Source organism: Arachis ipaensis, chromosome B3, assembly GCF_059453495.1.
Source record: "Arachis ipaensis isolate K30076 ecotype BB chromosome B3, ASM5945349v1, whole genome shotgun sequence".
Lineage (NCBI taxonomy): Eukaryota > Viridiplantae > Streptophyta > Magnoliopsida > Fabales > Fabaceae > Arachis > Arachis ipaensis.
The window spans coordinates 40,453,485-40,476,510 of NC_142438.1; the positions used below are offsets into that span (position 1 = coordinate 40,453,485).

Here is a 23,026-nt window from a genome sequence, read left to right on the forward strand (position 1 = left end):
CACTTGAACCTTAATAAAAATAAAATAATAGTAAATACTTCATTTGGCTTTAGTTCTTTTGTAACCTATGAATTCAACTAATTAAATTTTCTCTAACTACTAAAGCCAAAATCTTGATCAATAACTAAATTAGTTAAACCTTAACTTCAATTATTTATTTGGCTCAACTCTGATTCCTTTTCACACATTTCAACTTGGGACAGTACCAAGAAAGTCAGCTAACACATGAATCAATAAAAGTGAATATAGGTGTACCTTTGACAAAACAATGACATAGAAAAATAATATATGATAAGAAACTAATAAGGCAAGTTTGGAGCTCAAATTATGATAAGAAACTAATAGGAAAATAATATATGATAAGGAATTGGATTTGAAAAATCTGCAAGTTTAGAGCTTGAATTAAGCTAGTTGGATGTGTTCAGATATAGAAAAACCTTAAATACTCAATATAATCTTGTTAAAGTGTAGTTATTTTCAGTCATGAGTGTGCTAGAGTCAAACTTTTACTCCAATCAATTTTTTCTCTAAGAATATGTTTGAGCATGCTTCAAAAAGGTTGTAGAATAATTCATTGACAAACATGAAAAGATATTCTCAGAATATTATTTTCCTTATGGTAATGATGAAATATCATTGAAATAGACCAATGAGGAGTATTAAGAATAACGAAGAAAATAAATCAATGAATAGTATATTAGCATTTGGAAGATAACTTACACAAAATAAATTGATAAATTTAATTCAAAGAATAGTGTATTAGCATTTGGAAGACAACTTATACAAAATCTCCTAGTTTCGATATCCAATTTTGCAGTGGTCCAGTTAGATAGTAATTAATGTCTTGTATATATGAAATAATGGGACAAGGGTCCTGCAGTAGAAAAATAATTGCACAAAAAATTATAATCAGAGTTAGTTGGACTGGTCACATTTTAGGAAAATAGAACATAATGGTGAGTTAGTTGAAACACTTTCTTTGTATTCGTTAAAATTTTCTCATTAACCTTTAAGCTTTCAAACAACTAAACTTAGTATTTCCATATCCTTACCTATAAAAAGAATTCTCAAATAAAGAAGCCCACACCATTATCCTTTTCTAGTTTCACTCCCATTCATTTTGTTCAAATCATTTCAAAAGCCCTAGATTTCAATACCTACTGAGTGTATGTATAATCACATGCAACAGCAATTATAAGTTCAATTATATAAGTTAAAATATAACATAACTCAATGTTAAAATCCTAAATAATAATGATTAAAATTATCCTAAATTGAGACTCACATACCTCTTTTTCTTTTCTTTCAGCCACATATGAAGCTCAGTAGATTTATATATTACAATAGTAACAAGAACAACATTTGTAAGTTTATCCCTAAAATCAATTGGTAACACATAACCATGGACAAAATCACAAAAGACACTCAAAATCATAGAACAAACAAAATCAAAATCAACTTCCCAAAGAACCAAAAAAAAAAAAAAGATTAGCAAACAGATTATAAAACAATACGTTCATAGACAACAAGAATATTAAAGAACAATATTATAGGCAATAATATTCAAATAATATTTACCATCAGCAGATAAAAAACCAGCAACCAAGGGACGAGCAGTAGAGATGCACCACCGTGGAGGAAGGAGAACGGCCGAGATGAACTAGGGTAACAGAGACAGAGGACTACGTACTAGGGACTAGGGACCAGGGTAGCAGAAGCAGAGGAGCAGCACGAGCAGGAATGGCGATGCAGATCAGAGGATGCAATGGCAGACGAGCACAAACGGCGATGACGTAGAGGAGCACCACCGTGGATGACGGAGCAGAAACTGACGACGACGTAGAGGAGATGACGAACATGAACGGCGATGCAGAAGAGGACGGCGCTGGTAGATGCGAGTGCAAAGGAGAGGCAGAGACAAGGCATTGCTGACGGCGCAGGGTCTTCCTCCAGGAGCTCCATTGTTGAGCACTTGAGAAACTGCGAGAGGAGATGAGAGGAGAGGCGAAGCACAGAGAGTGATGAGAGAGCGAGGGTTAGAAACTTAGAATTAGATTTTTACTTTTTCATACTTATTTTTATTTAATTTTAATAATTAAATTTTTTTAATTTCAAAAATTAGTTTTTAGTCAATATTTAGAAATTGATTATTAGTAAAATTATATATTAATTTTTCAAAAGAATATAAAATAACATCTCTAATTATTTAAATTAATAATTTAATCTTTAAATTTTTTTACAAAAAATAATTAATTAATACAAATAATATTTTAAAAAATTAAATTTTTTAAACAAAAGTAAAATTATTTTGTAAAAAATTTAAAAACAAATTTTTTTCACCTTTAAAAATTTTAATATTTTGAAATAATTTTTTTAGTTACAAAAATATCTTTGTATTTTATGACAAACAAATAATTTGGTTCAAACAATATTAAATTTTGTGACAAATTAATTTTTTGTTACAAAACAATTGTAGCTTTTGAAACAAATGAATATTTTGTTACAAAATATTTCGAATTTTTGTAAAAACTTCATCTTTTGTCACAAAATATTATAAAATTTTACAACAAAATACTGATTTATTACAAAAGCCAACATAATTTATAACAAAAAAAATCAAGTTGTTACAAAATATCAGAACGTTTTGTAATAAATTGTATTGTTGTTACAAAATATTGTTATTATGTAACAATCACTAATTTTTGTTACAAAAAAAAAATTTGTAACAATTTTAAATTTGTCACAAAATTTTTGCTACAAATGCTTCATTTTCTTGTAGTGGGGTGTTGGTGGAGTAGCCAATTTTTGACGTTTTCTTCTTAGATTTCTCAGTCCAAAAACTTTCTTGATGCTTCGATGTTGGTGGTTACAACAATGAGGTAGGGTTTGATAATTTTGTCATAATTAAATGTGTTCTTAATGTGTGATTGATAAATTAATATTTGGTGTTTGAAATCGGATCAATTTGTTCTTGATTTTCGGTTGAAAATTTGATGTTTTCCAAGCTTTATAGTTTGGCCATTAGGAAACAACCATGAATTAAATTGTTTTTGATTGATTTGGGGTTGATTTCAAGTGTGATTCTTGAAAATTTTTATAAGATTTGATGTGTGAAAGGTTAAAATAAAAGTTGAGAAAAATCGGTAATTGAAAAGCTTAAAAACTGATTTAAAACTCAAACGAAAAACTCAGAGAAAATCAATAAGGATGTTCAGCTTTCTTGATAAAGGAATGATCACCAACATTTGATTTATTTTTTAAGTGTATAAAGATAATTTGATAAAAGATTGAGGTTAAATTAGTAATTATACAAGTTTAGGAGTATTCTGTATATTAATAAAAAATTCAGGGATAAATAATTATTTGTAAAAATATTTTAGTAATTTATAAAATATGTTTGGCCAAAAATATAAACATTTTAAAAGTTCGAAGTTAACAGTGTAGTTCTTAAAAGCTTAAGGATAAGTTTTTAATAAATAAGTTTGTGATATCAAAATAATAATATTTTACTACTCTTTATTTATTAATACTAGTTTACTCATAACAATATAATTATTATTCTTTTATTAAAGATATTATTTTATTTGAATAAATAAAAAAGTAAAACAGTAATCTTTTCTATAAATTTTAGAAAGACAAATCTAAGTTAAGAATCTTATAATTCTCCATTTATAAAATATTTAGGAGAAGGTGAGGGAAGAGTGTGGAGTTGAATTGTGATATAAAAGAAAAGAAAAGAATAATAAATAAAGAGAAAGCATTTGAATCTGTTGCTAAGGGCGCAGTAAAGATATGGTGGTGAGTCCCCCGAGATTTGCTTTCCAGAGATACAACGACCAGTCTGGATGATGGTTGCACCTATAAGGTGGTGTCCTTACAGAGGTTTATCATGACATGCAACAGCTAGAGTGAGTTGTACCTGTAAGACAAAGGTTGCTTACAGAAGTTATGTACGGCATATATCGACTCGAGAGAGTCACATCTGTAAGACAGAGATTGCTTATAGAGGTTATGCTAACTAGAAAGCTATACTCAGACAAAGGTTGCTGGGTTACATCGGGAGCGGGTAGAAACCGACAGATGATTTTATTACCTGCACTAGGAATAGACATGCATCATGATTGGTTGCGCATATTTCTTTGTTATGTGTTTTTTTTTTTTGTTGTGATTATGCATATGTGCTTTCTAATTGATTGTTCTCTATATCTTTGATTTGTTAAAGTTGTTTGTATTTTGGTGTTTGTTGCTGTTGGCTAGCATAAATTAAAATGAACCTAACTAACTACCCTACTATACTAAGGATTTCCAATTCTTACCCCTTTCCTTTCCCTTTTCAGACGGAGACAAGGGGTTCTTTTCTACGAGCTTGATCACCTGTATATATACGAGGACTCAGTATTTCATAGCTTCTATATTATAGCCGCGGAGCCTCATATATGCCTATATATACTACGAGATCACCATTTTCAGCACCTTATAAACACTCCCTACTTCGATCCAGATGCATTGTATGAGTTTCCGCTGTCATGGCTGCATCCAGATGCACCACGACTTGGACACCGTTTTTTCGCACAGCCAGTAGATCAGGCGCGCAGTCCAAAAATCAGTTAGGACCTCCAGCAGAAGGATTAGATTAGATACCAGCGGACGGATCTATATTCGTGGATGACCCTGCACACATGGATGTTAGCAGTGATAGTAGTACCAGAAGTTACCATGAGGTCATAGTGATTTTCGATGATGATGAGGACTTAGAGGAGGATCCAGAGATAGTACAGATTCTGTCATTGGATAGCAATAGCTAGAGTACGACAGTAATTTTTTTTATGACACTTCAGCTTAGCAGGAATCTCATGTTAATTAGACTCTCACTTTTGGTTAGATCCACAGAGAGATTAAGAGCTTATTAAACTTGCTAGGCTAAATTCGAGTGCCAGACTAAGGACTTTCTCTATAGGCCAAGTCCCAGAGTGTCGATTGTTTATATATGTACATAGTTATGAATAATGGGTGTATGAAAGAATAATGTAGTAACTGACTTCTTTTGGATAATGCTTCTGTATTGTATATAATGTAAATGATGTATATTATGAGTTCAGTTTATTTGTGTTTTATTTATTCTTCTGTTCTTATATATATTCCTGTATGTTGCTTCGATTATTCGTATCTTTATAATATTTATATTTAGGAAGCAAGTTAGTAACACTCGATTTTCAGTATGATGATCATGACATACTGAATGTTGGGTCGTTACAATATTCATGCTGTCACTAATAAAATTAATTTTTATTGGGTTTAGACCAATTTGATTGGATTTGATTATCAAAAAGATTTAAATGTGTAACAAGACTGATTTAAATATTTAAATTCTACTAATTCAAACAATATATATATATATATATATATATATATATATATATATATATATATCATCGTCTATAACAAAATAGTATTTGATTAATTTGAATTTTAGAAAATATAATTGTATAAATTATTTTATTTTGGTTAAAAGCATAATAATAATAATAATAATAATAATAATAATAATAATAATAATAATAATAATAATAATAATAATAATTTATGCTTGCAATGATTGGTCTAACAAAACAGTCATGAGTTCCTTTAAAACTCACAAAAATAAATAAATAAATAAATAAAAAAGACCAAAACTAATATGCCTCAAGTTGTTGCTTATATCATATATGAGAATTATTTTGCTTGAAGAAGTGAAGTTGCTGCGCAGCACTGGTCAGTGGAGCCGAGAAGTATTGATTGGGTATTATTAGAACAGGCTTCTTCCCACAGTTTCTTGCCCAGTTTTGGAAGGGAAAAACCCGTGGGACTCGCACACTTTTTTATATTATTTATCCTGTCCTCTCTTAATTTTCTTCACAACTAAACAAAAGAAAATGATGCGCAATTACAAAAACTTTTATTTGAGATTATTGAAACTAAAAGGAAACAAAAATAAACTAAAATGTCTAATCCAGTTTGCATTTAGTAATTGGATTATTTAAGCATTTGAACAGGAGTTTAAATCTAGATGTGTGTATATATAAATCAGATCTCTTCGGTAACGCTGAAAAAAAAAAACAAAGGAAGTAAAGTATCGGATTAATGAATTGAAATTCAACGAATGAATTTGATACTACATTTGTCTTGTCCTAATTTTAAGTGTTCAATCGCAGTAACTTATTAATTTTGAATCACTAAAACCAAAGGAATTTTATGTTTAATTTTGATCTTCCTAGCTAGTAAATTTCGGTTTCCATCTTCTAACCAACTTGGGTTGGTCGAGTGGTCATCTCACTCGTCCGCTTAAATAAGTGTCGGGGGTTCGAATTCTGTCTTGTACATGCAGAAATACCGTGGCAGTATCTAAAAACAAGTATTTACTTAAAGCTAAAAGGATGTAGTCTTTCTAATTATTATACCACTCAAAATTAAACAAGTGTGTCGTCTAATAATATACAATGGGAATTGGGTTTTGTAACGCCATTTTGCTTTTCTTTTTAAAATTTATTTGTATATACTTATGTTTATTTTTATAGAATTTTATATTTTTGGTGTAGTCCGTTATATTAGGTTTAGGTAGTTACATTATATAGAGTTAGTTAAAACTGAGTTGTATTAGAAAATGTTAGTTAAGCATTAGGAATTACAGTATTTGATTTATTATGTCAGTTTTTACATTCGAGTAAAAAGAAATTACAAGCTAAGAAAAGAAAGGAATAAGGATTGCACACTGCACTAAGTGCCTAAGGGCTAGCAGCAAAAGTATGCCAACAAGAAGAATTAAAATCAGCATTTTTAGAGGGGGGTTCAAGAGAAAAAAAATAAGTGGTCAAAACCAGTAAATTCTTCCTCTAGCTGTGTCTTTTAGGAGAAGATCTTGGTAACTTGATCACAAATTAAATAAAGGTCAAAATTCAAAAGAGACATGATTACCTTTGGCAAATTTAGAGAAACTTAAAAGATTATGAATTGTTAGAGGAATATGTAAAAGGTAGTCAGTTTAAAACATATGCTGTTGTGTTTATGATAGAACAAAAAAGAGTCATGATGATGAATAAGAATACTTTCACCATTACCAATGCAAGTACCAAGTAAGAGTTGTTTTAGCCCTTGAGTGCTGTGTGTAGAATTAAGAAGGTTGGCAGCATCATTCACAGAGGATGAAGTGGAAATGTAGGTTTTGGGTTCATGAAAAGCAGCTAAGGATGGAAGAGGAAAAGAATTGGCATAAGGGACTTGTAATTGAGAGGAGGCAGAACCATTGAATGAATTCTGAAATTAGGTGTCAAATTTAAAATAGCAATTTTGAACCACATATACAATTCTCCTACAAAGTTAGCAAAAGGGACTCAGCTTCATAAACTATTAAATTAGACATTCTGGACGTCATAGATGTGATATGTCCTTGGTAATTTTCATTGAATCTTTTGGATTACGAATGGATTTTAATGGCAAATTTTACCAACGGATTTAGTTGAAATAGCAACGTTTTTCTAAATTTTAATGACAGATACTATTCCATCGTAAAATTTGTCACTATATCCACGCACCATATGGTGGAAAATTTAGTGATGTATAATTAGCGAGAGCTTTGTAAAATAAATCCCTCACTAAATTGGCAAAACCAAATGACCGCTATGTTAGTCGGCTTAGGATTCGACGGTCCCAGAATGTTTGGACCATTAAATGGTCCCATAACAAAACATGTTTTTTTAAGTTTTTTAATAACTGTTAAATAGTTCTTTTCTAATTTTAATTACAAATTAATCCCGTATATTTTATTTAATTATAAAAACTATTTTTTCTTTTATAAATTATTATTTTATGAATCAACTATTATGCTTATTAACAATTAAAAACAAAAACAATAACGAATTAGATCTTTCATTGATCGTAATAAAGCTTTTGGCCATTCCAATGGATTAAAAGTTTATATTTGATCCGTGACATTCGTCCACGGCCGTGAAATCAAATCGTGTTTCCTTAAAAACCAATCGATTGGATTATCAAAACAATCGATTCAATTACAACTCAATCGATTGGATTACAATTTATCACAAAACAATCGATTGAAAATTGCAAGGCAGCATGATTTTCGCATAAATCAATCGATTAGTCATAGTATTTCAATCGATTGGACGATGAATAACATATGGATTTTTTATAATTCAATCGATTGTTTATATCTTCCAATCGATTGAATTCTTCAAAACAACCTGAGGTTCACAATTCAATCGATTGTTTTTGTTACTCAATCGATTGTTTTTGTTTATATCTATTCATGTGTTTGCGGATAAAATCTAACGGACAAAGGTAACCGATTGGAGTCATCATGGAGATCTATATATCAATACCAGTATTTAATTATATATATTTGTACATGGAAATGAAATCATACCGCAATTCTCAAATGAAGCGGCAACAAAATATATGTTTGGATCACACTTTTTAATTTGAATATGGAAGCAAAAGTGGTGTTGGACTCGGATATGGAGAATACAGGTGCTTCACAGCCATGTGGTGTCAGTGGAACAGAACTTGGACCATGTGAGTTCTCCATCAGTAAACGGACGGTCCGAATTGCGTTTGATATTCCATTTCTAAATTGACAACAACAAACAACTCAGAGGGTTCGTTTTCTAGCTTCCGAAATTCATATTTGCCCAACCACAAGTCGGACCATGCGATTTCTTAAGCAAAATTTTAAAATCAAACAACTCGCATGGTCTGATTTGTGTACTCAGTTTTTTCAATTTTTTAACACAAATCGGAGGGTCCGATTTGTGTACTCTGAATTTTTTTCAACTTTTTAAACATAAATCGGAGGGTCCGATTTGTGTACTCCCACAATTTTAAAAAATACTAAAAATTACCATGTTAAAATATATCACTCATTTTGCTTCCATATAAAAAATTTTTAGCCTTTGGATCAAGTATTACCACAAAACAATGAGAACATATTTGTGTTATGGTTTTCTTGTTGGTCAATTTTTGTTTTAATAAATATTAAATATTTTATTTTATTTTTAAAGAATTGGTTCGTTGATTCAGTTGATTTAATAATTTTTTTTGTTTAATCAATTCCGATTCAATTATTTTCGGTTCAGTTAAAAATTAAGTTTATCAATATTCCATATAAATAAATTTTAGAATAATGTAAAACCGATAAAATGGATTTATATATAATACTGATAAACTTAAAAGATATATAATTATTTCATAGCTTAACTAATTAGTTGATCAATAATACTATTTGAAAAAGTAATAAAAGTAATAAATCATCACTATTTTAAAAATGGTAATGTAAATATTTGTTTAGTTATTTATTAGAAAAATAATTAAGTTAGTTGAATTGATGGCTTGCATTGAGCATAATTATAAAAACAAGAACAATCGATTGAATTGTGAATTTCAGGTTGTTTTGAAACATTCAATCGATTGAAAGATATAAACAATCGATTGAATTATAAAAAATTCACATGTTATTCATCGTCCAATTGATTGAAATACTATGACCAATCGATTAATTTATGCGAAAATCATGCTGTCTTGCAATTTTCAATCGATTGTTTTGTGATAAACTGTAATCCAATCGATTGATTTTCAAGGAAACACGATTTTATGGCCCTGAGAACGAACGTCACAGATCAAATATTGGCCAAAAGCTTTATTACGATCATCAATGGAAGATCTAATTCGTTATTGTTTTTATTTTTTTATTGTTAATAAACATAAAGTTGATTCATAAAATAATAATTTATAAAGAAAAAAATAGTTTTTATAATTAAATAAAATATATGGGTTAATTTGTAATTAAAATTAGAAAAAGACAATTTAGCAGTTATTAGAAAACTTAAAAAAACATGTTTGGTTATGGGACCATTTAATGATCCAGAACAATGTGTTCCACTGAAAAATTAGCGACGAAATTTCAAATTTTCATCTCTAGAAATTTGTCAATATTGCGGGTAAAAAACTAATTTTATTTAAATTAATATTGTGTCATTTGAAACCTTAATACTACCCTCTTAAAATGACATTTCCATCCTTACCAATTTTCCTCTCGTTCACATTCACATCTCACAATCTCTTTCTCTTTGTCTCTCAGTACTCATCTCTTGTTTGGATGAATTCTTAAGAAAAGATCTTTTTTCAAGTTATTTTTTTTCAAAAGATTTTATAGAAAAGTAAAAGTAATTTTATGTTTGCATATCTCATACAACAAGATATTTTTATTTATCAATTATATTTAGGTATAACCATATAAAAGTACTTTTTTTGTTTATTTATTACGTAAAAAATATTTTTTTTTAAAAAAAAGATCTTTTAAAAAAGATGTAAATTGTAACTTCTCAAATTTTTTTATTTTTCTAATGCTTTTATTTTTACTATTAGAAATTTGCCAAACACGCTAAAAAATAAAAAAAAAAAGAATTTTTTTGTTGAAAAAGATCTTTTTTTTTTCAACTTAATGGCGCCCAAACAAGCACTAAGCCTTTATGATGTTAACACATTCCTAGTTTTAGAAAAAATTTAGTAAATTTTATTTTTATTCATTAAAAATCGTTCATCAAAGACTTCCAATAAATAATAATCACATAATTACTAGTAAAATATTATAGTTAATCAATAAATAACATATACAAGCCTACCCCTCTGAAATAAAAGTTTCAACTAACAAGGCAAGGAGAAAATAAATTCTAACAACTCAATTCATAAACAAATTCTTTTATATTTATACAGTTTCACAATAAGCCTTCGCACCTGTAGTTGAAAGGGTTGGACGAAAGAGCCGAGGGTATATAAGAACTGGGGAGTCATTGAGATAGCAGTTAAGTTTATCTTATTCTTTATTATACAGCAAATAAGCAATAAAATAGATAAATACCTTTATTAAACCTTTGGAATTCTTCAAGACTTACTTTAAAGACTTTAGTCAGTTCCTTCAAATTATGTTACTTTAAGCAAATCCCAATCATGTTACTCAGTTTTTAGTTATGTTACTTTAAGCAAATCCCAATCATGTTACTCAGTTTTTAGTTACATTGATCAGTTCTTAATTACATAAATCAATTCCTAGTTACCTCATTACTTGAAACATTCATAAACTAACAAGCACAAACAAGGTACACCCTACAACTTACAAGCAATTCACACAAGTCAAATAATACAGAATTTCACAGAAAACACAACACATCAATACAAAACACACTCAAACAATTCACACAAATACATATGATGTATTCCTTTCTTATGCAGGTCATGAGCTCATGTGTCAGTTACACCCTACAACCCGACATTACTTAAGAATCAGTCTCGGATATGGTTTCTCGTTGTGTCTTTCGTGCATATGTGTCTGTAGTTAATAATACCACTCATTTGTGACTACCGAAAATCAGCGCAAAGCTCGACGCCATTATATATGCACAAGGAAAAAACAACGACCCTCAGTTTGTGGGTATCCCTGAGATCAACACACAACAGTTTGTGAGTTATTTCCGTAATCAATGATTATCAATCTGTCGACTTTTCCGCATTTAAAGGTCAACAGCTCGTGGCTTATCCCATAATTAATAATTTTCAATTCATGGGTGTTCCGCCTTTAAATATTTAACAGTTTGTGCATTGAGCAAGCAAAATAGAACTCTCGTCTTTACCAGATGAACATTCAATCATTTAGTTCTCGTTTACTAATCTCTATATCTTTCTCGGTTTTCAGTTCTCGGTTAGTCTTAGCTATTGTCATTTTGAGTCATTTGTTATTTCATATGAATTCTGTAAAACATTATTTCAGTCTCCTTGCTCTACTTTTTATGGCAAATATTCTTTCAAATTATTTCAGTTTTTTTTAATATTCAATTAGAGAAAAATCTCTTTTTCGTTATTTATAACTCTTCCTTATCTTTCACTTCTTTCAATGTCTTATATATTTCTATGTCTTTTTTCATATATTTTCCTATATGTCTTGTGAAGAGGATCCAAAGATTTTAAAATTATCTTTCTAAAAACTTTTAGGAAAGATGACTACTTTACTCTTCTGTTATATTATTTATATAAAATAATATCTTTAACAAAAAGATAATAACTATATTATTATGAGTAACCTAATATTAGTAATAAAAAATTAATAGCATTATTATTTTGGTAGCGAAAACTTGTTTATTAACGTCTTATGCTTAAACTTTTAAGAATTATACTTCAACTTCGAACTTTTAAATATTTTTATTTTTAATCCAACATATTTTACAAATTACTAAAAATAACCTTACATATATTATAATCATAAAAAATATTCTTGTACTTTTATAAAATATTTATTTTACCCCTAAATTTTTACCTATTACTCAAAATACTCCCAAATCTTATATAATTACTATTTTTAGTCTCGAATTTTTTTATCAAATTACATTTTCGTACTCAAAATAATTTTTGTGTTGATGACAACATCCCTTCTCAAAACTGAAATCTTCTCTTGTGATCTTTCAAAATATATACTTGATTATTAATTTCATTTTCAAGATTCACGGTTACTAATTTTTCATAACTTTAACTTTAATCTTAAAACTACCAAATCTCATCAATTTTCTCAATATTCAAGCTTAACAACAACCATCAAATCAGGCCATAACAGATTGGTTTTGGCAGCCCATCAAAACCAAAACATAAAGCACTAAATCAACAATATTTCATCAAATTCAAATACAAAATCATTCAATTTCAAGTCACAAACATTCAATCAATAAACACACATGAAGAACACATTTAATTATTACAAAATTACCAAATTCTATCTCCGTACGACAATCACAACAACCGAAGCTCTAGAAAAGATTTCTGACCAAACAATTGAAGAAGAAAACGTCGAAAATTGGCTACTCCACTTTCTCCTCACTTTGGCCGAACCATGCAAGTTTGGAGAAAAATTCAACCATCGATTTTTCTCAAACAAAAGTGACATCATCAACGTGAAGAGGAGGAAGATATGAAAACTTTATTAATTGGATTAATTTTTTTATTAGAGTTACAAAATTCAAGAAATTGGAACTTGAAAATTTACAGTTCCATGGCTTCTCACCCTTGATCTCTCTCTTTTCCTTAAGATTCGGTGATCAGGAAGAGAAGAAGGGAGATTAATGATTAATGAGGGTGATGAGGTGTTTAGCTAATTATATAAAGGGACAAATGTCACTTAAGGTGATACATGTTAAGGTTTTAAACTGCTGAGTCAATGGTTTAAGTTATAAATATCATAAACGGATAACTATAAAAGTTAAATATTTAAAATACAAGTAATAATATATATAGAGATAGATATATATAAATTACTAATATAAATGACATTAGTAATATAATGATTATAAAAATAAAAAATATACAATAAAACATTAGCAAAATTAAGTTCATCAAATAATATCGATATTTACTCACTAGGCCATATCTTGCCTCCAAATTTTATTGTCGTTTCTGCTGGAGCTCCCCTGTTGATCTAGTCTCCATGAGCTCGCATTGCTTCACAATTTCCTCCAAATCATTGCCCTCTACTGGTTGCTGACTGTCACTGCCATAGCCAAAATTAGACAGTTTTGCAACTATTATTGACCAAGTTAGAGTTTCTAAAATTAAGTTTATTGTTTTATCTTTTTTCATTAACTTTTCTACCACCACCATATCATCACATATACTGATACACCAAAATATTTTTTGCCAGAGAAGAAGCTTAGTTGAGACAATAAGAGCTATGACCTCCCAACCTTTTATAAAAATATTAATAGTATTTTTTAAAAAATAAAAAATAATTTAGTTGGCTCAAATATTTTATTATGATTTAAAATATTTAAATTCAATCCTTATCTTTTACTTTTGTTGAACAATAATTTTTAATTTTAAACATTAATTTTTAGTTTTAAACATTAAAAGCATATTAGATTCGCTGCTTTGCTAGCAGCTTCTCTATTCAACAAGCAACACTCCTTTCCCTCTATCATTGAGTTCAAATATAAAAAATTAAATATTTTTTATTTATTTACTTTAATATTATTTTATATTTTACTGTTAATTTAATTTAATTTTTTATATGATAAAAAATATTAGAATATTTAATAAGTATTGATATTATTGTATTTGTATAAATTGAGAAAAAAATTCAATAAAAATTATAAATTACTGAAAAATTTAATTCTGATTCAATTATTGAAGATTTCAAGTCACTAAAGACTCGGAGAATACCATTATAAACTATTTTATATTTTTTATTTATAAAATTATTTATTTATTATCTTATTAGTAATAAACTTAAAAAATAATTATATTTATAAATTTATTTTAATATAAATATTATTATTAAATTTTTATGTTAAATTTTTTTGCCTCTCCAAAATTTTATTTCAAATTCCGCCAATATTTCTTGCTATCATTAATTACTACCATCACAAAAACTATTGTCGTTACTACCACTACTATCGCGAACTAAAACAATACCACTACACAAAACTCCTCTTCTTTTAGCTCTTTCTCTTCTTTTTCTCTCTCACCACCTTGTCATCACCAATACCAGTTTTTTCTATCATCACCATCAATACCAAAAATTGCCACCCTCACTTCCAGTCAAACTAAAACCACCAGCACAAAACCCCAAGTCTCACCAACATCTTACCCAATCATCATATTTAAAATAAAGAAAAACATAACATGCCACAATTGAAACCACCGCAACTACTACCACCGTCCAAACTTCAATATCAATACAATTAGACGATGGAAAATATAATAATATATGAGCAACAGAGAGGAATGATAAGAGAAACAAATTTGAATAGAAATTAAAAGAGACTTGTGGTGGTGGATTTAGGGATGTCTTCTATAGAAAGAGGAGTTATTGTGGTAGCTATAACATAGTTATACAAATTCACCAATTAGGTGACATATTATGTACTAATTCGCATGTACCAATTCACCATTTGTTTACGTATCAGAACGCCATAGGTATATTTTCACATAAAACATTTTAAATGTGTTGGGTCACATTTTAAGTTGTCATAATAATGTATTGATTGAAAAAGGTACGAACAGATTGAAAAATCTACGGTACAAATTTAATTGAGTGAAATTTTTGAGAACTAATTTGATTAACGGATAAAATTTAAGAAATAATTTTTACAATTTATATTTAAAAAAAAATGGAGTAGGGAAATTAAGTTCCAATTCTAATTTAACCCTAATTTCATGCTCAATTCAGGTCGACAAACAACTTGTATAGTTATTGATTGACGGCCATATCTTGTGTACTCTGTTGGATATTTTGCACTAAGCTATCCTTTCTTGAAGCCTATAGGTACATCAATTCACTCATGTTGAAGAAACTGATGAAATCTCGTAAAGAAGCCAAAGAAAATACAAATAAACACAACTTGAGCGGTAAAAAATGTCGGCGTCTATAGTTTTATTCAGTCACGTGGTAATAAATGATTGTCCTTCCCTTCATTTGAATTTCAGCAATTAGTTGGTACCAAATAAAATATATATGTATATATGAAAAGACAAAAATGCTATTCGTACACTAAAATTAGCTACTAATATATTTGTGTATAAATTCATATGTGATTTAATTTATTTTCAATGAATATTTGTATTTTAATATGTATTTTATAATAGTAATTAATTGGGGGCTGATTTTGGTGTATACGTAATGGGAAAGTATGAGGAACCAATGAAATATTTGTACAATGTGTACAATGGAGGTTTAGGGAGTATTAGAGATATAATCATTAGTGTTATCTTTTCCCATCAGGTGAAGCTTTTGGGATAAGTGGTATCATGATATGGTATTAGAGTTCTAGATCCGAAAGATCAAGAGTTCGATTTTTGGTAAATCCAAAAATCAGTTTAAGCTTTTAGAAAGATGTTTATTATCTTTAGTATTCGGATGGTTATTCTAAATAGTATGGGGATGTTCATTTTGTAACTCAATAGTCCATTGTACACATTGTACAAATAATCCATTGTCTCTCTAACGGACTCGTAATTAATATAGTCGATAAAAAAAAATCCTGATTATTTGAGGGGAAAAACACAGGGTGCAAAATATGTCAATTAGTAGTCCTAAACGTCCTAGGTACTTTACTACTTTTTAGTTTGTGAACAGATGTTAATGTAATTTGTGGTGGTTAATTAATTGCTGTTTACGTTAATATGCGTTTGATTTATGCCTCTTCCTGAAATGGTGCTCAATCATCAACAATGTCAGGGTATCATGGAAAAGGGACAAGATGACTTCTAGAAATGACTAAGGGTCCCATAGTTGTTATTTAAATCAAATCATTGAGATGCATATCCCATATAGTTTTGGTCAATTTAATACGGATTAGTTTAATAAGCTCTAAAAAATTTTATCAAACAAAAATCAAAGGAAGAAACGGGGAAGGTAGTACGGTGGCTAAGGCATCAAGATTTAGATAGCGAGTTTTTCCTTCTTCCGTAGCTAAAGCATGTTCGATATTTACACATCACTTAAACTCGAACTCTCTTTTTTGTCACATACTCACATGTGCTAACTTTCAAAGTTGAACCTTGAAGGCTTGAAGAACACACATACAAGATAATAAAAACCTTCCCCAGTCGCTACCTTTAATGAAGAAACCAAGAAACTACTAAAGCACTCACTGTTCCATTCACACTTCTCAACTTCTCATTGGATTGAAATATAAAGAGGAAAATTTAAATTAAAACTTGTGCATATATAAGCAAATTAAAAGAAGAAATGAAATTCCAATAATTAATGCTTTGATAATGAGAAAAAACCATAATATATACGTGTCAATTGTCAATGGCAGCAAAACTCTGAATCACGATTTACAGGGGAACAATAAGAAAGAAGAGAACCCAGAAAAGCAAGAAAAACCAAACACTAGTTCAACTTCCATTTACATGAGGATGAATAAAGAGGGCCTAGTTCTAGAATCTAGAGAGCCACAAAATTAAGCACACAGATACACATAATGGAATAAAAGGAAGTCATAATTATTATGGACTAATTAATTAATTAATAATATAATTCTAAGCGTTTGGAACAAAGGGTACAAAAGAACTTCCTCTTGATCTTGAAGCACATGGGCAAGAAGCAACACCTCCATTGGATCTCAACATCCATGGCTTCAACCTTGCCACCGCAGTAAGGGCATGACCCTGGCGCTTGTTGCCTTCCCAATTCTTTCTCCCCTTCATCGCACACATACACAAACCACATTTTTCTCCTGATGCTTCTTGAACGCTGATTTGATTCGATTCGATTCGATTCTAATTTGTTTGGATTGTTGCTGAATATGGAGTGAGGGATGGAGGGCTCGCTCGTGCTTTGTAGGGTACCTACCAATCTTGGCCTTCTCTCTCTTTTTCTGCAAAAGAAAAGTGTCACACACACACATACATACCCTTGTTGCCAACTAAGAGGTATTTATAGACACTTTTCTACTGCTCTATCCCCTCTATGGTTTTTGGAATTGGTGGAATATTCCCTCTCCGATATACTACCCACTTTGACACTTTGACTTTTTTTTTTTTTTTTTTTTAACTTTCAAATAATCAAAAGCTTAGGTGCACTAATAAAGAAAAAGTGAAATATGTTGAGGATCGGATTTGGATAATCTAAACTTTAAATTTCACCCGTTAGAGAATAAAGTGTAATTTTTTACTATTTATTTTATAGGTGAAACAAAAAAAAAATATGAAAAAAAAATTATTTAAAGATGAGAAATCACACTTTATTCTTTAAAGTAAAATTTTAAAATTTAGAGGATTCAAATCCGTATCTAAAATATCAGCGTTAATATTTTTAGTGAAAATAGAAAATTAATTAGTGTTAATTTAAATATAAAAAATATTAATCACTTAATTTTTTTTATAAGATATAACTAGAGTATAAACAACTCTCTCATAGAAAATATTTAGTAGTGGTAAATTTTTCAAAAGTAAAAATATTAAAGTAAGATTATCTAACCTATAGAAGGTCATAATGAATTTCAGGGAGATAATTGTACATTATATTATTCTTATTTCTTACAATTTCTTTCTTTTTCTGACTGCGAACTTTATCTTCTTAAGGAAATAATAATAATAATAATAATAATACCTTATTAAGAAATTAACTTCTTGCAAACAGCCTTTTATTAAGGTTAACTACTTATCCACTTGTTTGGCGAAAATATAAATATATTAAAAAGCAGGTGTTATCTATGTCACATCTACAAAAGAGCTTGATTGATGGGCCTTTTATTTGTGTAATGGATTAAAAAATTTATTGGTACAAATATTTTATTTTCAAATTGAATTTTTTAAGCCAGTAGAATGAAAATAATATTGCCTGTGGGTAGCCACGGCATTATGGGAGTTAAATGGGCGAATTTAAATCTCTAAAATAAAAAAAAAAAATAAAATAATAAAATAAGAAATTAATAATAAAATTATAATTTGTATTATATGTGAGAAATAATATCTAATTTAGTCCCTGAATTTACATGCGAGTTTTAATATAGTTTTTAAAGTTTTAATTGTCTTTATTTAGTCTTCAAACTTTACAAAATTGACTTATGTTAGTTTTTGTGACAATTTTTTACACATGGATTTAACAAAACACTAACGTGGACAGTTGAATGCTACGTTGACTCTGTAAAATGATGTCGTTTTAGTTTTGGCATTCAAATACCAAAAAACAATATCGTAGATGATGTTTATTGAAAATTTTCCTCTCAAAGCAAGTGATATAGCGCAAGTGATATAGCGTCGTTTTTGGACTATTTGGGCGCCAAAACGATATCGTCTTACAGGTCCCGGCGTGACATCTAATTGTGGAAAAAGTTTGGTAACAAAAAATTTTCAACCATAATTAGCCAAAATTTTCCATAATTTACTTCATTTATATTTTTTATCCACTCTTTTATCATTCCACTTATCGTATTCTTATCAACTCCACTTATTAATGATATTAATTATAATATCATATCCCTAATTTTTAGGCATTCTTGTAATCAATACTTAATATTCCTTTTTATAACTTGATTTTTTATATTTAAGAACACAATAAAGATTAATAATAATAATAAAGAACGGCAACGATAATATGTATTAAATGAGTTAATTGTAATTGATTCTTTGTTTTCGTTAAAGCATTTATCATTATTCAATAGAGATATGAAACATGAAAACTACCCTAATATATATCTTTCGTTAATTCAATTATGTACATTCAAAAATCACAACTCTAATACCTTTGGAAGCACAATAGTATATAAACTAAGGAATTTTATAAAAAATCGTCTTTATCATTGCAAATAGTATGGCATTTGAATTCGACCTTAATACGGTACCTATGACAAAAGGTGCTGAAGATTTTGAACAACAGACGGACTCATCTGACGAGGTTGTTGTCAGTCAACCCATTTTCGAGAATATGAAAAACCACACTAGCTCTGATGAGGTATGGTAATAACTCGGTTTATTTTTTGTGTATTATTTATGTGCATTTATACTTATACCGTACTATTCAGTAAACTGCCAATTTTAGCACTTTAGTTATATGCATAACATTCGTAAAGTTCATGCTTTATGCAATCAATAAGTTCATATGAATAACATCCATAATTATACGAAGTTAACATCCACGTTACATCTATAATGGCACGAAATTAGCACCTAAAATTACAGTAGTGTGTTTTATTTGTTATACTCGACAGTGAAATTAGCCACTTTTGTATAGTTAACTATCAGGTTGAGTTTCATTTGTTTTTTTTCTTTTTTTTTTCAGGTCATAAACCAAGCTATTGGTGACGAGGAGCTAGAGCCCGAGGAGGGAACGTGCTTCGGCACATTAGAAGATGTGCGTGCATATTATTACCGATATGCAGTAAGGACTGGTTTTGTCATCAAAATAAGAACCATCGGTAGGGAGACTAAAAATGGTTAGAAGGTGGTTGTTAATCAAGCTTTGCATTGTAACAGAGATGGATACCACACATCCCGTGTAAAGGCATCCAAGAGAAGGAAAACAGTGGCCTCAACAAACTACAAAGCTCGTTGCTATGTAGCATTAGACAAGATGACAGGGTAGTGAAGGATTTCTCGAGTAGAGGTATCCCACTCACACCCGCTTAATCTGAAGCCATCTGGAATGTTGTTAGCAAACTGTCAGCTAAGTATGCATGTGAAGGACCTAATACAGCAAAATGACCAAGCTGGCATTAGACTGAGTAAGACATATCAGGCACTAGCCAATGCCGTCGGTGGCCCTGCCAACCTCACTTTTATAGAGAAGGATGTTAGAAATTACATTAGTCGTTACTTACGCATTTTCGGGGATGAGACGGATCTAAAAGAGTTACTTAAGCACTTCTCACGGATGAAGGAGCTCAATCCGAACTTTTTCTTTGAAATATATGTGGACGAAAATTATAGCCTTAGAAATGTGTTTTCGGCCAATGCTCGGTGTAGAGCTGCATGGGAATATTTCGGTGATGTCGTGACGTTTGACACTACTTACAAGACTAATAGATACCAAATTATTATTTTTTTTCTTCGACTTAATTAGATTTTTTTCAGTTAAGGCATTTGGATTTTACACATACGTTAAATGTTTTTATATTTCCATTGTTTAGGTACGACATGCCGTTCGGGTCTTTGTAGGTGTCAACCACCATTGTATGTCTACGCTTCTTGGGTGCACATTATTGCGGAATGAGGAGACTCGTACATTCCAATGGCTTTTTCGAACTTGGGTGAAGTGCATGGGAAAGTCCCCCGTATGTGTTATAACAGACTAATGCCTGCAGATGCGTTCTGCGTTAGAGATCACCTTACCAAACATACGGCATAAATGGTGCATATGGCATATCCTAAAGAAGATATCACACAAGCTGGTAGGTTACCGTCGTTTCAATCAACTCAACACATGAGGATTGTGTTTGAATCCAAATCTAAGAACTCATTTGAGAGAGATTGGCACGATTTTATTCAAGAGTATGACCTCCACAACTCTAAGTGGCTAAACCGTAGTATAATCTCCCAGTTTATTGCTGCGTGTGTTTGGCTTCTTTATAGATGTTATTTTATAGTCAATATGAATTTTGCACTTTTGGGTTAACTTATGCTATTTTTTTTGTATTTTTTTTATTCATTGGCATCATGTTTGCTGACCGACACATGTGGGTGCCAGTATTTTTCAAAGACGAATTCTGGGCTGGCATGAGGAGCACACAGCGTAGTGAGAGCATGCATGCAATTTTCGATAAATATTTAAACAATAAAAGCTCTTTGTTGCAATTTGTTCGCCAATACCAAAACTGTCTTATAGACAAGGAGCAAAAGGAGCTTGAGTGTGACGCTGCTGATTTAAGGGAGATTATCCCTTGTGTTTCCAGCTCACCCATAGAGAAGTAGTTCCAAAGAGGATATACAAACTCCATGCTTTGAGACATTCAGGATCAATTTATAAAAAAGGTGAATTGCATCATCTCCTCAATCAACCATCATGCCACAAGTACAGTTTGTGAAGTTGACCAACAAAGAATAGTTTTTGACATGTTAGTGTATAGCAGATACCAAGTAGTCTATTGCTTGCAGTCATCAGAAGTTCAATGTGATTGCTTTATGTTCCAATCGGATGGTATTCTATGCTGCCACATTCTTGCTGTTCTTTTACATTTTCGTGTAACAACATTGTCCTCACAATACATTCTATCCCGATGGAGTAAAAATGTTAGTCGGAGACACACATACATCAGAAGTAGCCTTGACATGGACCGTTCTGATGACAACATGATCATTTTTAGGAAATTGTGTTCTCATTTTTACAATGTCGCTCAGGATTTCGTGGCTACTCCAGAGGTTGCTGCTACATTGCGTGATGCCATGGACAGTGCTCGGCACAAGTTCAAAGAACACAAGGAATCCGAGCATCAAGCTGCACATGTACCAATTGCAATTAACTCGCATACGCGTGATGAGTGCCCCGTTAGCATGAATGAGCTACAGGGCCCACGTCGTGTTCCTATGCAGGGTCATCCAACGTCCACCAGACTTGGGGCAGATCTAAACAAATCTCTTAAAAAGAGGGCTCGCAAACACAAAAACACTCACAATCACAACAAGGTAAATATGAGATCTACCCCCTTTTTCACGTCATTTGTTTGTTTTTAGTGTGTTGACTGGATGATAAGTTAGGATGTTATTTTTCAATATGATTTGTGTGTTCAGGGACCTAATGGAAATGCACAACCATCTCCTACCAATGTGGCATCTTCGTACAAAAATACATAGTGGGCTTGTTCAGAAATGACAGACAATTTGGCTATGCACTCTAGTTCCTTCACATCACTATTGAATTCATTCCATAATGCCGAACAATTGTATATGTATCTTGTGTTTTTTTATATTATTAATGTCATGTCTATTTATTTATTTTTTCCTCTTTTTTTTTTTAATTTTTTCCACAGGAAGCATTTTTATACGATTCGAAGTTTAACAACACTACATATCATAAGCTTTAGAGTTTGATGATATGTCATCTTGTGCATATTTTCTATGCTTTTTCATACAAGAAATTAATGATTAGTGCTTAAATATTGAGTATTTTAGTGCTTAAATAGTATATTATTTTGATCTTTTGATTTGATAAACTTTGTAGGAAATAAGTGGAAAAAGAAGCAAAAAAAAGCACAAAATAAGCTCAAAAGGAGAAAAGAGGAATTTTGGGGCACACTTTGAAGTTTGAGAACGCTTTGGAGCCTTAGGCCACGCTTTTAAAAGCATGGCCCATGATTAAAACACGGAGAGCGCTCCTTAGGCGAGAGCGCTACGTTCCTTTCCAAAAGAGCACCTGCGATAATGGAGTGGAAAATTTTGGTTGGTGACGCGTACGCGTTGATGTGACATTTCTGAAGAACCACGCGCACGCATGGCTGACGCGTACGCATGGGAGCGCTCTTATTTCGAGTGCTACGCTCTTTTGGAGAGCGCTGTTAGG

General features: G+C 30.6%; 1 protein-coding gene across 1 annotated transcript; it reads right to left on the reverse strand.

Annotated features, from left to right (window-relative positions):
* Nucleotides 1–16,804: 16,804 nt before the first annotated feature.
* LOC107634398 (uncharacterized) lies at nucleotides 16,805–17,472 on the reverse strand. The gene has a single exon (XM_016337912.3). The coding sequence runs from the start codon at nucleotides 17,258–17,260 to the stop codon at nucleotides 17,057–17,059; it is 204 nt and encodes a 67-aa protein (XP_016193398.1). The 5' UTR covers nucleotides 17,261–17,472; the 3' UTR covers nucleotides 16,805–17,056.
* Between the last annotated feature and the right edge of the window lie 5,554 nt (nucleotides 17,473–23,026).